This window comes from Malus sylvestris, chromosome 12 (assembly GCF_916048215.2).
Source record: "Malus sylvestris chromosome 12, drMalSylv7.2, whole genome shotgun sequence".
Classification (NCBI taxonomy): Eukaryota; Viridiplantae; Streptophyta; class Magnoliopsida; order Rosales; family Rosaceae; genus Malus; species Malus sylvestris.
This window is the reverse complement of record NC_062271.1, coordinates 27,620,789-27,632,863: the sequence shown is the minus strand read 5'-3', so window position 1 is coordinate 27,632,863 and position 12,075 is coordinate 27,620,789. Positions and strand designations below refer to the sequence as shown.

Sequence of the window (12,075 nt, the reverse complement as noted above, 5' to 3'; positions counted from 1 at the left end):
AATATATGTCTTGGAAATGCCATGCAAGTATCTATCTATTTTAATTATGCATTAGTAATTGCATACATTCATGATTGGTGATGCAGACGCACAGGTAAGTTCCAGGTAAGTTCATAAATCAAAGGTGTTTGTCCCATACTTAGGGCCTCCGTATTTAGATCTCGTATAAATACTCGGATGACTCAAATGTAATTATGTAATAAATGAAGGGGCAAATATGTAATAAGTGAGGAGCCCTTATTCTATAAAAGGACTCCTCACCCTCCTCATTTGGGGAGGCCAATTCTTAGGCCTAAGATCCCCAAAGCCTCACTCTCACCCTTACAAACAGAGGAGCTCTCATCCTCACATACAGAGGCTCTCTCCCTCACAATCCTCTCAGAGAAATACAATATCAGTGTGGACGTAGCCTAAACATTAGGGGTGAACCACGGTACATCTTATGTCCTTTACTTTCTTGCAGATTAACGGTCATATTTATGTTGTTCCAAGACCCTCCGGTTTTGTGCATCAACAAAATGTATGAGATTGTTTCGGTTATGTGAGATATGTTATAATGTATTGAGAGCTCATAAACCTCCACCCCGGTGTTAGTGCTCCCACCCAGAGTTAGGGCACAGTCCTTCACGTGATGTTTACCCCCGCACCGTATGATCACCTTGGATCCAAGTTAGGTGCACATGCTTGTCGTATAGACCACTTTAGGTGGTTCCGACTCGTAGGTGACCCGCAATTATTCGCACAGCCTTCACGTGATCGTAACACTATAGCATATTTACTTTACACCTAGTCTTGTCATGCAAACCATTGTAGGTGGTTCCGACTCGTGTGCAGGATTTGATTTGATTTGATATGATTGAGATTGGTTCTGAGCTATATACTTAGTAGTGCAGTTTGAGTTAGAGAGATTTGGCTGATTCGATATTTGATATTTATATATTTTGCCTGGTTTACCAATAGCATTGCATTGAGATACTTTGGCATGGCATACTTATGAATATCGTTTTCTGAGCATGGTTTTGAGATATGTATATATCCTATTTTTTCTGGGAAAATTATACAGGTTTTACGGCGAGGGGTTAGAACTTTTGAGAAATGAAATTATTTTGAAAAGCTTTGTTTTTGCCCACTCACACTTTCTGTTTTGCGCCCCTCCATGTTTTAAGTAGAAGTGCTTGGTGGATCACGAGGATTCTAATGGGGGTTTTGACAGAACATCACCATGTAGGATCACCCTTGGGTGCTATATAATTAGTACTTATTCTGCTTGACTGCATCTAGGATATTTATGCTCTGGTTATGTATCTCACACTTAATCTCATACTTGCACATTATCTTATATAGTACTCTAGCTGATTTGGTTTTAGTTTATTTGTAATTTCTTATATCTCTATTGCTTCCGCACTGTGCACATGGCTACGTCACCCTCACGTGAGGGCCAGCATGCCTCGATCTAGGTCGAGGTGTGTCACATATTGTTCACCTTAGATAACATTTATTAACTTCACACTTTGACAACATAACATATATAATATAAATATTTGTTGGCGTGAGTTGTAATAAAAAATAGCATTGTAATTATTGTTATTATTTTCCTTTTCAGGTGTATTTTCTATTTTAAATAGAATATTAATGTTATTTTCTTCCTCAACAAGACTATGTACTACAAATATATGTGCCTCCATAAGAAAAATAATATACAAGAAAATTCTAGCATTTTTGTACAAATTTGGATAATACTAGGGAAATAAATTTTTTATTATCAAAGAATATAATTGTTGATAATTAAATTATTAATTAAATGTCAAATATTAAATTATTTAAATTTTGATTTTCTTAACATTATTCTAGAAATTTTACATAACTCATGAATACTAATTGTTACACTAATAAAATAAACTGAAAATATGAGTACACCCCTTGAAATTCAATTTTCTTTAATTAAAACCCATCATGATAAATTTATCTAACAAAAACCCAATGACAAGCAATATCCCTAATTAAGTTTGACTTGGCAAAATTTGTATTTTTGGATGTCTAAATTACCCCTAATAACACTTACTTTGGGTCTCTCACTTATTATCTCCATTTATTTTACATTATTTCATTCAATTAAATGTTCAAATATTTACATGATACCAATGTTCCTTATATAGTTGTTTTCACATGATGCTAACAGGTAAATTAGTATATCCTACAAATATAAAAAAGTTAATTTATTCAAAATTATCAATATTTTAAATGTGACATAGGTAAATTATTTTGCACAACATATATAACAATATAAGTTCCTAGTAAATTATGTAATGATATATGCAAAATAATTTACCTACAAAATAAATAAATAATTTTATTCAAAATTAATTAAATACCAATATTTTGCAAAAAAAAATATATATATAACAATTTACCTACAAAATAAAAGAATGTCGATTGATTGCACACTCTATATAATAATAACAAAATGTGGCTAGTACATATGTAATATCACATGAAAAATAATTTACCTACAAAATAAATAAATTTTTTTTGCCAATTGATTCAAATTAATTAATTACATATTATTTTACATAAAAATATAGATAAATTATTTGTACGCATATATATAATTTTAACAAAATGTGTCTAATACATACATGCAAAATAATTTACCTACAATTATTGTCAAACAAATAAAAGAAATGAAATATATGATGGTAAGAGTGTTAGAAGTATTCAGATCAAATGGCTACAAAAGAGACATGTGTCAAGAGATCAAGATAGGAGTTAGTTTGTTAAAGATTGTAGCTTAGAGAGCAAGCTATGATTACTGATATATATTGTTAGTTGTAACTAGAAAAACAATATTCAGATACAGAAATATAATCTTGCTCTCTCTCTCTCTCTCTCTCTCTCTCTCTCTATCTCTCCCTAAATCTTCTCTGCTTCCTTCTTCTTCCTCTGCTATCTTGCTAATATTACAATCTTAGAGAGCAAGCTATGATTACTGATATATACTGTTAGTTGTAAACTGTTGTAACTAGAAAAACAATATTCAGATACAGAAATATAATCTTGCTCTCTCTCTCTCTCTCTATCTATCTCTCCCTAAATCTTCTCTGCTTCCTTCTTCTTCCTCTGCTATCTTGCTAATATTCTTTCATGCATATTACTTAACATGGTATCATCGCCGGAACAAGCATAGCAGCTTGACCGTTCGTCGATCTTGATCCGCTTCCGCTCCACCTCAACATTTTTTTTTTCCTGAGAAATTGTGATTCTTTCTGTTTTCGTTTGGGTTCTTCTGCTGTACCCATTCTTCTGATTCTGCATTCTACACAGTGTGCACACCAAGTGTTTGTGGTAATTTCCCAGTCACGATTACTTGTTGATTATGCAACAATGGTTACAGCTGCTCAGTTACAGATTCTCCAGTCCCCGATTATCTCATTGATTTCGTCTGTTTCAAATTCAGTACATATGAAATTGGATGATACAAATTACTTGGCTTGGCATTTTCAAATGCAACTGCTTCTTGAAGGTCATAGTATTATTGGGTTTGTCGATGGGTCAACACCGTGTCCTGCACAATTTGCCTCAGAATCTTCTGCTGATTCTCCAGTTTTATGTGGTGATTCTTCTACTCGGGTGGTAACAGATGAGTACAAGATTTGGAAAATGCATGACAAGGCATTGATGCAGTTGATCACGGCAACTTTATCCCCTGCTGCAATTTCCTGTGCAATTGGCAGTACTAGCTCCAAAGATTTATGGTTCAGGCTTAAAGACCAGTTTTCTACAGTCACAAAAGCAAGTATCTTTCAACTTAAGTCTGAGCTTCAAACTATAAAGAAGGGTAATGATTCTATCACATTATATCTGCAGAAGATTAAAGAAGCCAGGGATTTATTAACTGCTGCTGGTGTAATATTTGAGGATGATGATGTTGTGATTCTTACACTTAATGGGTTGCCTGCTGAATACAATACCATTAGGTCCGTGATTAGGGGTCGTGAAACTGTTATATCTTTGAAAGATCTTCGTTCCCAATTACTTGCTGAAGAAGCTTTACTTGAAAGTGTATCTGCATTACCTGTGTTGTCTGCACTTATGGCACAGAATACTGGCTTTCCTTCCAAACATCAATCATTTTCCAGTTCTGGTGCGAATTATAGCAGTCCTAATTCTAATGCTTACAAGTCATTCCACAACAATAATAAGGGTCGAAATCGGTTTAATTCCAACTTTAATCCCAAGTTTGGCAACAACAAGGTCTTTCATTCGAGTCCTGCTCCTGGCATTCTTGGTACATCTCCACCAAGGGCTCAAAACTATGGGGTTCAGACTCAACCTTGTCAGATTTGTGGAAAGAATAATCATGTGGCTTCTACCTGCCGGTTCAGGAATTCAAATACTTCTCCAGGCTGTCAGATTTGTGGGAAGAATAATCATCTTGCTGATACTTGCATATATAGGAATGTCATTGTTCCTTCAAGCTGTCAGATTTGTGGGAACCCTTATCATAGTGCAGAAATGTGCTTTCAGAAGAATTCTACCACCCCAATGAATGCAATGCATGCTGCTACTCATAATGGTCAATTTTCTCCACTTTCAGTGCCTTCTACACCAGTGCAGTCACAAGTTTGGCTCACTGATTCCGGTGCTAATAATCATATGACCTCTGAGTTGAGTAATCTTTCCTTGGCAACACCATATCCTGCTAATGAAGTAATCCAGACAGCTAATGGTGAAGGTTTAGCTATATCTCACATTGGTTCCTCTCTTTTAACCACTCCAATGCATCCTATACAGCTCAATTCTATCCTTTATGTTCCAAAACTGTCTCAAAATTTATTATATGTGCATCGCATTTATTTGGACAATAATTGCTGGTTGATTTTCTATGCGTTTTCATTTTGGATTCAGGACAAAGCCACAAGGATGACTCTTTACAAAGAACTGTGTAACAATGGATTGTATCCCATCATCTCGCCCCGTTCTCTTCCAGTCAACAATAAAGGACAACCTGTAGCTCTTCTTGGCAAGCAAGTGACAATTAATCTTTGGCATAAACGACTAGGTCACCCTTCTAATCCTATAGTTTCTCAAACTTTAAGGAATTCCAATGTATCTTGTGTTGCTGATAGCATTCCTTCCCTGTGTCAAACATGTTTAGAGGGTAAGTTTAGTAAACTACCTTTTTATCCTTCGGTTTCCAAATCGACACAACCATTTGATATTGTCCATAGTGATGTGTGGGGTCCTGCTCCTTGTGTTTCTTTAGAGGGATTCAAATACTATGTGACCTTTATTGATCAGTGTACAAAGTATTGTTGGCTATTTCCAATCTGCAATAAAAGTGATGTTCTTGCAACTTTTGTGTCTTTCTACAATTTCATTGTAAATCAGTTTCATACATCTATCAAAGTTCTTCAAAGTGATGGTGGTGGTGAATATATAAGTAAGGCATTTCAAAAGTTTCTTCTTGATAAAGAAGTCAGTCACCAGATGTCTTGTCCCCATACACCAGAGCAAAATGGCATAGCAGAGAGGAAACACAGACACATCATTGAAACATCCATTACCTTGTTACAAACTGCTTCCTTACCATTCTTGTTTTGGTCCTTTGCTTGTCAAACCTCGGTTTATTTGATTAATAGAATGTCATCCCCATCATTAGGTAATAAGTCACCTTTTGAATTGCTGCATAATTCCTTACCCGAGATTCAACACTTGAAGGTTTTTGGGTGTTCATGTTATCCTTGGTTACGACCATACACTAGCACAAAATTAGAACCCAGAACAAAAAAATGTGTCTTTTTGGGGTATGCATCTAAATATAAAGGGTATCTCTGTTATGCTGTGTCTAGAAAGAAAGTTTATGTGTCCAGACATGTGATTTTTGATGAAACTGAGTTTCCTTATCAATCCTTGTTTCTAAAGTCTCCACCTATGAATTCTGCACCATTACCATCACTCATATCACCCCATATTCCAATCCCTGATCATAATAATGTTCTTGTTTTACCAACAACCCCGTGTTCATCCATACCTGGTCTTTCTCCTGGCTGCACACATCTACGTTCTGATGCTACCCTATGTCCTATGTCACTACTTAATGTCCATCAATCCTCTGCCGAGCTCAATGCAATACCAGTTGCAGTTCCAAGTTCAACCTCAGATGGCTCAAGTTCTGATCAATCCATTGGTGCAGCACATACACAGTCCTTGTCCTCCACACTCCATATGGTACCTGAATTCCAACCTGAAAATCTACAAGTGGTTTTGTCTATACCACCCCTCAATCTTCACCCTATACAAACAAGATCAAAGAGTGGCATTTCCAAGGCCATTGCTCTTTTAGCTGCTATACATGAACATGGAGGAGTTAATTTGAGTCAAGTGGAGCCTGCAACCTATAAATCTGCATTAAAGTCACCAGTGTGGTATGAGGCTATGCAAGATGAGATTTCGGCATTGCATAAACAAGGTACATGGTCTCTAGTACCTTTACCAAAACATAAGAACTTAGTAGGCTGCAAATGGGTCTTCAAGATCAAAAAGAATGCGGATGGTTCTATTGGGAGATATAAGGCGAGACTTGTAGCTAAAGGGTTTAATCAAGAAGAAGGTATTGACTATGGAGAGACATTTAGTCCCGTTGTCAAACCCACAACTGTGAGATTGGTTCTCGCTTTATCTGCTCATTTTGGGTGGTTCCTGCGGCAATTGGACGTGAAAAATGCCTTTCTTCATGGCATTTTGCAAGAGGATGTCTACATGACTCAACCACCTGGATTTGGGGATTCAAAACATGAAGATTATGTCTGCCGGTTACATAAATCTTTGTATGGCTTAAAACAGGCCCCAAGGGCGTGGAATGAGAGATTCACTAGCTTTCTACCATCCTTGGGGTTCACTTCTACATATGCCGATTCATCATTATTTGTCAAGACTGTGGATAACTCTGTTGTGATTTTGCTTTTATATGTTGATGATATCATCATCACAGGAAGTGCAACACATGCTATTCATGCAGTGATTCAATCTTTAACTCAGGAATTTGATATCAAAGACTTGGGACCTCTTCACTACTTTCTGGGAATCCAAATTGTGCATAAAGATGATGGTTTGTTCTTATCTCAGGATAAATATGTCACAGATTTATTAACAAAATCTGAAATGTTGCTATCCAAACCATGTGCTACACCATGTTTGCCCTACAATCGGCTGCTCAAAGATGATGGCAAGCCTTATAATAATCCTGCTCTATACAGAAGCTTGGTTGGTGCTCTCCAGTATTTGACATTTACTAGACCTGATATCTCTTTTGCAGTCCATCAGGTTTGTCAGTTTATGCAGTGTCCAATGGAGTCGCATTTTGTGGCTGTTAAGCGCATTCTCAGATACTTAAGAGCTACACAGGGTTGTGGTATTCATTATATCAAAGGGTCATTAGAGATTACTGCTTATAGTGATGCAGACTGGGCTGGGGACCCTAATGATAGACGGTCAACTACTGGACTGGTTGTTTTTCTGGGGTCTAATCCAATTTCTTGGTCCTCTAAGAAGCAACACACGGTCTCCCGGTCATCTACTGAAGCCGAGTATCGTGCTTTATCTACAACTGCAGCCGAACTTGATTGGATTAAACAATTGTTAGTATTTCTTCACGTTCCAATATATGTGCAACCTGTTTTGTTCTGTGACAATTTATCAGCAATTGCTCTTACCTGTAATCCAGTTCAGCATCAAAGAACTAAGCACATTGAGATTGACGTGCACTTTGTTCGAGAAAGGGTTGCTAGACATGACCTTCAAGTTCATTTTGTCTCTTCGAATGAGCAATTCGCTGACATCCTTACAAAAGGTCTATCTGCACCTCTTTTTCAAACCCATTATGCCAATCTCAGGCTCAGTTTTACTGCCCCTGAGCTTGTGGGGGGATGTTAGAAGTATTCAGATCAAATGGCTACAAAAGAGACATGTGTCAAGAGATCAAGATAGGAGTTAGTTTGTTAAAGATTGTAGCTTAGAGAGCAAGCTATGATTACTGATATATACTGTTAGTTGTAAACTGTTGTAACTAGAAAAACAATATTCAGATACAGAAATATAATCTTGCTCTCTCTCTCTCTCTCTCTCTCTCTCTCTCTCTCTCTCTCTCTCTCTCTCTCTCTCTCTCTCTCTCTCTCTCTCTCTCTCTCTCTCTCTCTCTCTCTCTCTCTCTCTCTCTCTCTCTCTCCCTAAATCTTCTCTGCTTCCTTCTTCTTCCTCTGCTATCTTGCTAATATTCTTTCCTGCATATTACTTAACAAAGAGAAGTATAAAGTAGATAATTTTATAATAATAAGGCACTTATTTCTCACAATTATGGTGGATAATTAAATTCATTAACATAATTAGAGTGTTGTGGCACAATTGTATATAGTTTGAAAATAATAAGTATTTATTTGTTTACATGGCAGTCTACTTTAAATTTGGGTCTTATTTGGATGTTTAAAAAGAAATAAGTTTTTGTCAAGAAAATAAATGTTGAATAGACTTATATGTAAAGAACCCTAAAAAAAAATTGTGGCAATCGAGGTGCGATGGACCTACAATCACAATGCATTATAAATCAATAATCAACTCGCAACCCCTCACAACATGGACCCCACAAGTGCCCATAAATAACGACTCCCTGGAGGATGTCACCAAGCCGTGGAGATTCTTCTCAAGGGTGTTTGAAACTTCGAATTTTCAATCTTATTTCCCAATAGTATTTGATCACCATATCCTCATAGTGTCGACATGTGTTGCCAGGGAGATGCTTTGGTACAAAGAGTTTGCGAATTGTATGAGAAAATCTCAAGCCTTGAGAGCCTCAAACCCTCCCAAGATGTCGACATGCTCTTTACCCAACTCGTTCTCACATGCATACCACCAAGTCCAATCGATGTTTCCAAGTTATGCCAAGGGGTGCAAGAAATAAGGTCCAACCTTATAAGGCTATGTGGAGAGGCAGAAGGACTTTTGGAGAATCACTTCTCGACAATCCTAGGCTCATATGAACACCCTCTCGACCATCTCGACATTTTCCCTTACTATTCCAATTACCTCAAGCTTAGCAAACTTGAGTTCAACATCCTTAGCCAACACTTCACTCGTGTGCCTATAAAAATTGCCTTTGTGGGTTCTGGCCCTCTTCCCCTTACCTCAATTGTCTTGGCCTCAAATCACCTCACCAAAACCTCTTTCGACAACTATGACATCAATGCTTCGGCCAACTCCAAGGCCCTTGGCTTGGTGTCTTCCGATCCTGACCTATCGAAAAGAATGGTCTTCCACACCACAGATATAATGGATGTCACAACTGCTTTGAAAGACTATGAAATTGTGTTTTTGGCTGCTCTTGTAGGCATGGACAAGATGGAGAAGCTGAAAATTATCGATCACTTGGCAAAATACATGGCTCCAGGAGCAACTTTGATGCTAAGAAGTGCACACGGTGCGAGGGCTTTTCTATATCCAGTGATTGATCCTTGTGATGATCTTAGAGGGTTTGAGGTTCTCTCTGTGTTTCATCCCACCGATGAAGTCATTAACTCAATTGTCATCGCGCGTAAGTATGCATTGCCTGTTCAGCACTCATCACCAATTGATTCTCAGGGTCTTAATGCTGGTGCCATTATACTTCCCAGCAAGTGTTGTGAGCTTGAAGCCTTCAATCCCCTCCATAAACATGGCAACATGATTGAGGAGTTGGCCTTTGAGGAGCAGCTTTCTTAAAACATCCTTGGATGATCTTTCTTCATGCTTTCATCTATGTTGCTCATATGCATGGAAATAAAATCCATTTATAGTTGGTTTAACTATTATGTGTTTAATGCATATCTGACCTGTTTATCTAGCTACATATTATTGTGGCATATCCAATATGTACTATGGAATCTTAAATTTTAATAAATCACATGGAAATTGGATCCTTTTTTTTGGATACATAACGTTTGTTGTTTCATTTTGCACTTATGAAAATGAGAAAATTCCTATTCAGATTGTTAATACTGGAACGAAAGGAAAAAAAATTGATTTCAACACACTCTGTTTCTCCATTCCTTTATTCGATCTAAATGTTACACACAACACACAATAAAGCCTTTTTCCACTAGGTGGGGTCGTGGGGATGCAACACGAGAACTTCCCAGGAGATCACCAACCTAGTACTACTCTCGCCCAAACTCGTTTAACTTCGGAGTTCGGATGAGATTCGGTGCATGTGAGCTGGTATGATCGCATCCCAAGGATTCGACATAAGATAGGAGTGTCGATTGACGACTACCTGACGCACTCCCCCTCCTCCCTTATCCAGGCTTGGGACTGGCAATGTAAGATAAACTTACATAGGCAGAGTTTTGACCTAAATGTTAAAAATAAAAAATATAAAAAGTGTGTGCCGGGAGTAAACAGGTGTGTGGAATTCAATTAGGGTTTATTTTGTTAACAAACAATTAGGGCTAATGTGAGTCAGTTACAAGATCAATTAGCAAGTACAGGAATCTCCAACTTATTCACAATATTCCAAATTAATTAGGGCTGAGAAGGTTGTAACTCAAATTATTCCAAAGTTTGCCAACCATTGATATATGAGACACTAGCTTGCTCATTAATGTTTACTCTGACTTCTGTACCCCAACCAGTTGGGTTTAGGTTAAGAAGAAGAGGTTCGATATTATATGGTTCCAAATAAATTTCTCTCTTTTTTTGGGTACATTGGATGGTTCCGAACCTAGCTTACTCTCACCCTCATTATTAGGCTAACCCCACTTGATAAATTTCCTTTTATGTATAATGTGGATAAGCATGTAGGGTTTTCTTCACAGTTTGAGTGGAGGGGATACCTCTGAGAAAAGAAAAGAAAAGATTGAGAGAGACCAGAATTTTGTTGGGTTTTGCAGTCATTTCATTGGATGAAAATTTGCAATATTGATTGATCCTCGGTTGAAATATTTAGTGTTTTTTGCTTTTTTGACATATTAAAAGGCTGTCACAGTAGGTTATCTGATTGCAAGTCGTTTAGTAAAACAACATTTGATTTGGGTGGCTTTTGTCTAACTTTGATTTGTTCGAAGAGTTTCCCCATTCGTGCTTGTGCTCCTCTATCGATCCTTGTTGCTTTCACATCACATCTCATCTGAAAAGACAAAGATGTGTCTGGCTCTTGAAGCTCCATTAATTTAACATTTTCCCTAGTGGATGCCTATAATTTATCAGCCCTCATTGTATATCTTTGCATTGTGCTATGACTAACTGACCAAGGTTATATATCTGTTATCAAGTCTCTTAACTAATGCCAAGTATTTTAGTAGCTGTATATAGATTTCCATCTGCAATAAATTACAAGATCCAGTGACTAGAGATGCATGAATTTCATCCAATTCTAAAAAATAATTAATTAATTATCTAATTAGAAGGAGATAAAAGAGAGAAAGCTGCAGAATCTTAATTACAGAAATATTACAAAACTCGTGTCATTTCATTAGATGAAATTTGCAACATTGATTGATCCTCGGGTGAAATATTTAATGTGTTTTTTACTTTTTTGGACAAACAAGGCTGTCGCAGTAGGTTATCTGATAGCAAGTCGGTTAGGAAACAACAACTGATTTGCGTGGTTTTTGTCTAACTGTGATTCGTTCAAAGAGTTTCACCAATCGTGGTTATTCTCCTCTATCGATCCTTGTTGCTTTCCCATCACATCTAATCTGAAATGCCAAAGACGTCTGCCTCTTGAAGCTCCAATAATTTAACATTTGCCCTAGTGAATGCCTATAATTTATCGGCCCTCGTTGGATATCTTTGCATTGTGCTATGACTAACTGACTAAGGTTATATTGTTAGTTTATAAGTGTATTTGCTGAAATATAATAAGAAGTCAGTTTTAAATATCAGCCCTTGGATCATAGTCCAAGTGTGCAGCTAAGATGTAATCTTAGATTAATTAATATTTCCTCTTGCTACATGTGCTAAGTGTGTGCGAATGAATGAAACAGTGTGCAGAGTTCGTTTCTTCTTCCTCAAGCTGAATTCTCTCACTCTCTCTCTAGATTTCTTACT

At 37.1% G+C, this 12,075-nt stretch overlaps 1 protein-coding gene and 1 non-coding gene across 2 annotated transcripts; one reads left to right on the top strand and one right to left on the bottom strand.

Moving 5' to 3' along the window:
* The first annotated feature begins 8,692 nt into the window (after nucleotides 1-8,692).
* Nucleotides 8,693-9,946, top strand: LOC126594154 (nicotianamine synthase-like). The gene has a single exon (XM_050260369.1). It carries the CDS (start codon nucleotides 8,773-8,775, stop codon nucleotides 9,748-9,750), a length of 978 nt encoding a protein of 325 aa, XP_050116326.1. The 5' UTR covers nucleotides 8,693-8,772; the 3' UTR covers nucleotides 9,751-9,946.
* Nucleotides 9,947-10,141: 195 nt separating this feature from the next.
* LOC126594632 (5S ribosomal RNA) lies at nucleotides 10,142-10,259 on the bottom strand. The gene has a single exon (XR_007613368.1). It is a non-coding gene; the product is annotated as a 5S ribosomal RNA (ribosomal RNA).
* Between the last annotated feature and the right edge of the window lie 1,816 nt (nucleotides 10,260-12,075).